Here is a 4408-nt window from a genome sequence, read left to right on the forward strand (position 1 = left end):
GAAGTCCCCAAGGAGGAAAGGTGAAGCTGTGTCCCTGTCACAAGACTGAGGGGATATGAAATGCCTCCTGCTTCTGCCTCTTGTCCTGCTGGGGACAGTTTCTGCTCTGTATCTGGGTAAGTCCTCCCCTTCCGCCCTCATCCATTTTTCTCTTTTCTCCTCTTTCCTGCATCTGTTTTTGCTCTTGTGAGCCAGGGCCACAGCCTCCCCTCTTCAGTTGACCCAGCCCACCTCTAGTTAGATTTCTCCTGGACTCAGAACTGTGACCTGAACTTTCCGTCAGGGCTCTTTTGCAAGGAAAAACACCCACCTGTGAAGATGAGGGCTTCTCACAGGTGCTGCCTCCCACTCCCAAAATACCCCACCTGTGGTGTCAGCCAGGTTCTCATGCCTTTGGGTGTGTGATGCAAGAATTCTGGCTTGCCCAACCCCCAAGGGATCCTTCCACTCTTGGTTCCAGATGGCGTCCCTCGGAAGGCTGAGTGGGGCCATCAGAGCTGTCCGTGGTCCTGGAAGAACAGAGAGCCCGGCCTGAGGGCAGGTTACCTCTTCTCTTCTTTCCAGAGAATGATGCCTCCCATCTGGGCAGCAGAGAGACACAGGCTGACCTGAGCCAGGATCTGGAAGGTTCGGGGGAACAGGAGGGAGAGCTGGCCCTGAATTATGGAGGGCTTGAGTCGGAGGAAGAGGACGCTGTGGCTTCCAGCTATCAAGATGCGTTTGAGGATGAGGGGGCCATGGAGTCAGACCCAGCTGCCCTAGACAAGGATTTGCAGTGCCCTAAGGAAGAGGACACAATTCAGCTTCCAGGCGGTCCTGGGTGCAAGACCTGCCGCCTCCTGTTGGTGCGGACCCCGAGGAAGTTTCGGGAAGCTCAGGTAAATGGCAGGGAGGTTACTATGGGGGACCAGGTGGAGGAGACAAGAGTGGAGGCAAACTTCTGTCCCCTGTCATTTGGACCAATGGTTCTCCAAGCCGAGTATGCATCAGAGTCTCCTAGAAATCTCATTAAAACACAGATTTCTGGGTCCCGTCTCCTCAATTTCTGATTTAGCAAGTCTGGGGCTTAAGAGTTTGCATTTATAACAAATTCACAGGTGGTGATATTTTTGGTCAGGAGACCGCACTTTGAGAACCACTGGCTTAGATAAAAAGCTTTGGTATAAGATATGCCTGTGCTAAGTCCTGGCTTTGCTTGTCACCAGCCATTTTATTTGGGCAAGTCAATTCACCTTTCAGGGCTCCTGTATCTTCAATTTGTAAAATGGAGGTGTACCGTACCACCTCTTGGAGTTGTGGAGAGGATTTAAATAATACATGGAAAGTATTTAGAATAGTCCCTGGGTCATTGTAAACTCTCAGTAAATGGTGGCTGTAGTTATTCTGAATATTATTATTCTTTTCTGCAAGAAGTTCCTGACACCAAATAAAGGAACAAGAGACGGGATTCAGGGGAGCGATAGATCCCTGATTTCTGACTTGGAAAGGGATGAGGGGGTCTCTCCTGGAGACTCAGGGACTTGAGAGAAAACAGTGAATTTTCTACCCCACCTCTTCTCTCTGCAGAGTATATGCAGGAAGTGCTACCGAGGCAACCTCGTCTCCATCCACAACTCCAGTTTCAACTATCGCATCCAGGTCTGGGTCAGTAGGATCAACCAAGCACAGGTCTGGATCGGAGGCTTCATCAAGGGCCGGGTAAGCGAGGGGCCAACTCCCAGGTACACGAAGGTCTTTCTGATTGCCTCAAGGGACCACCTGCTGGCATAAAGCCTCATCCCAGCAGCTGAAGCTGGCTCATACCGGCTTAGGAGAACTGATGATTGAGTGCTTCTCTTCCTAACTCCATGTTCAGTGGCTTCATGCTTGTAGCTTGAAATCTGCCATGGTGGATGTATTTACACCAAGGAAATTGACAATTATTACAAATCAGGTTTCTTTCTTCCCTCTAGCCTCTCACCTTCCCCCAAAGCTGGTTGTTACACGTTTACCAGCACACTCCCGGCGTCAGGAGATAGATTCTATATCTAGTTTGGTCCCTTACTAGCTGAATGACTGCCTCCAAATTTCAGTTTCCTCATCTCTAAAGTAGGGTCCTTCTCTCAGAGTGGCCTTGGGATTGTGGACAAATAAGTGCCATTATATTTGCTACTCAAGTGTGGTTCACGGACCAGCAGTATCAACATCACCGGGTAGCTCATTAGACATGCACGATCTTGGGCCCCGCCCCAGACCTCCTGAATCAGAATCCGCATTTTTCACTAGATCCCTAGGAGATCTGTGTGCACAGTGAAGTTGGAGAAGCCTACTCTGTGTGATAGCCGGAAGTGATGTTTGCTCTTCCATTGTCATTGCCTGCGAACGCTCAGGGATGGGTCTCAACGGTATCCTAGGCAGGTAGTCAGTGAGAGGAGATTATATATACAGTGTTCAGGAAGGGATACCCAGTGGGCTTTCTGGAGACCCAGAATCTGTCTGTCTCTCTGGACCTCTGCTCTCTGACCCAGCCTCTCTCTTCTCTAATTCCAGTGCCAGAAATATCACTGGACTGATGGCAGTGCCTGGAATTTTGTACACTGGGCCTCAGGACAACCTGGGAATGGGAGAGGCCGCTGTGTGGCCCTGAGCACCAGAGGTGAGGGGGGCCGGGCACCAGGACAAGGGGAAGGGGTGGCAAGGTGGACTCCCACGCATGTCCCTTTGAGCTGCCTGAACACACCTCCCCAAACCCACACCCTCCCTCCAACTGGAGAACCAATGTCCCTGTCTGTGAGGAGGGCTGAGATGTAGGGATTCCTTAGAGCAAAACCAGGTGATGAGGCTCCCAGTACAGGGGCTAGATGAGGACTCTCCATCCTCCCAGGCAAAGCTGGGCTCGGGGCCTGGGGGCTCCTTTCCTTCCTCTGATATGATGGCGACAAGGAGTGAATATGGGACAGATGGGAGGAACAGATGTGAATGTAAGGTGTGGATGAGGCATGAGGTGAAGATGCGGGCATTAAGGATGACTGACATAATTTGCCAGCTTTGAACAGCATGGCTGCCAGATGTGAGGGAACTTATTACAATGGCTGGACCATATGGGTTGGAGTAAGATGGCCGAGATTCACATCCCAGCTGTGCCACTTGCCAGCTGAGACACAGGCAAGTTATCACTCCCACTAAGCCTCAGTTTCTTCATCTGTGAAACGAGAGTGATGACAGCACTGACCTCTTGGAGAGTCATTGTGAGGATTAAACGATAGTCCATATAAAGCACTTAGCACATTGCCTCTGCAAGGGAAGAGATCAATGGCTAGTCCGGATGTGTGGGAAACCTGTGGCCATCGGATCATGACTACGGCAGGCAAAGATGACATATGAGGTGCCTGAGGAGGGGAGGAGGGAGCACAGGCCACACACGCAGGTGGGCAGCTGACATCACTGTGCTCTCTACCGCTAGGGGGTCGCTGGCGACGAGCTCGATGCAAAACACGTCTGCCCTTCGTCTGCGCCTTCTAAGCCAAGCCAGAGGCACGGAGATCCTCCCTTCACGCCCTCCTGGTGGCCTCTGTCCTACCCTTGGCACTTGTCCCCAGCCTCTCCGGATCATAAAGCCAGACTTCCCACAGCATCTCCTGACTCTTGTTTCTTCATTGAGCACTTTAGAGGAGTTGGACTCTGGGTTGGAAAATCCTGGAAGCATTCACTTCGGTTTCGTGGGGAGTGGAGTGGGACTTTGAGGAAAGGAAAAGATGTTGCAGTAGGGCGCCGGATTGGGGGGGCGGGGCGGGGGCGGGGCCCCGGGGTGTGTCTGCAGCGCCACCTGGGGGCGGAGTGCGTACCAGGCGGCGGTCCTTCTCGTTCCGGCGCCGAGGATTCCACACCGCGCGCCCCACCTCCCCCAGGTTCTGGGAGGAAGAACTCCTTTGGTGAGGGGGTGGGGAACTGACCCTGTTGCTCTGTTTGGATTCAGTAAAATGTGCGGGGCGGGGTGGGAGTGGCGGCTTTCCAAAATGGAGGCTCTGTGGCAGATTCAAGAATTGGATGGACCATTGAGGTGCCACCTGCGCTAACCACGTAGGGGGGAAGAGAAAGTAGTCTGTCGGGGCAGCCGGCTTCTCTAGACCTGTGTCTTTGTCACTTATGATAATGGCCCCTATTTTCCACTCTCCCAGCCACCTGTGTGTGAGTTCAGAGGCCCCAACTTCTTCTGAGATGGTTCTCCACCCCATTCCCAGGAGGGTGGCTGTCCTCCTCACTGCACCCCGAATCCTTCGTCCCCTCCCCGGTCCCCAGCCTACCTCCCCTCCCTAGAGGGGCCGCATTCTCAGGAAGGAGCTGCCTCTCATCCCAGGGCCCTTTAAAAAAAAATTATTATTATTATTTTTATTATTATTTTTGGCTGAGTTGGGTCTTCGTTGCTGCG

General features: G+C 52.6%; 1 protein-coding gene across 2 annotated transcripts; it reads left to right on the top strand.

The window, feature by feature from the left end:
- On the top strand, window positions 1-3613 carry LOC309807518 (proteoglycan 3-like). Of its 2 annotated transcripts, none has more exons than XM_082627241.1 (5): window positions 1-116; window positions 565-878; window positions 1567-1698; window positions 2530-2635; window positions 3443-3613. In XM_082627241.1, exons 1-5 carry the CDS (start codon window positions 56-58, stop codon window positions 3499-3501), a joined length of 672 nt encoding a protein of 223 aa, XP_082483367.1. In that variant the 5' UTR covers window positions 1-55; the 3' UTR covers window positions 3502-3613. The 2 variants fall into 2 exon arrangements, with proteins under 2 accessions (XP_082483367.1, XP_082483368.1); XM_082627242.1 differs by having other exon boundaries at window positions 2536-2635.
- The last annotated feature ends 795 nt before the right edge of the window (window positions 3614-4408 follow it).

Source organism: Mesoplodon mirus, assembly GCF_964341445.2.
Source record: "Mesoplodon mirus genome assembly, chromosome: 7".
Classification (NCBI taxonomy): domain Eukaryota; kingdom Metazoa; phylum Chordata; class Mammalia; order Artiodactyla; family Ziphiidae; genus Mesoplodon; species Mesoplodon mirus.

Bases quoted from the DNA above. Each gene is read 5' to 3' on its own strand.
- LOC309807518 (XM_082627241.1), top strand. From the start codon at position 56: ATGAAATGCCTCCTGCTTCTGCCTCTTGTCCTGCTGGGGACAGTTTCT. The intron at 117-564 runs GTAAGTCCTCCC...TCTTCTTTCCAG, and splicing joins AGTTTCTGCTCTGTATCTGG to AGAATGATGCCTCCCATCTG. The intron at 1,699-2,529 runs GTAAGCGAGGGG...CTCTAATTCCAG, and splicing joins GAGGCTTCATCAAGGGCCGG to TGCCAGAAATATCACTGGAC.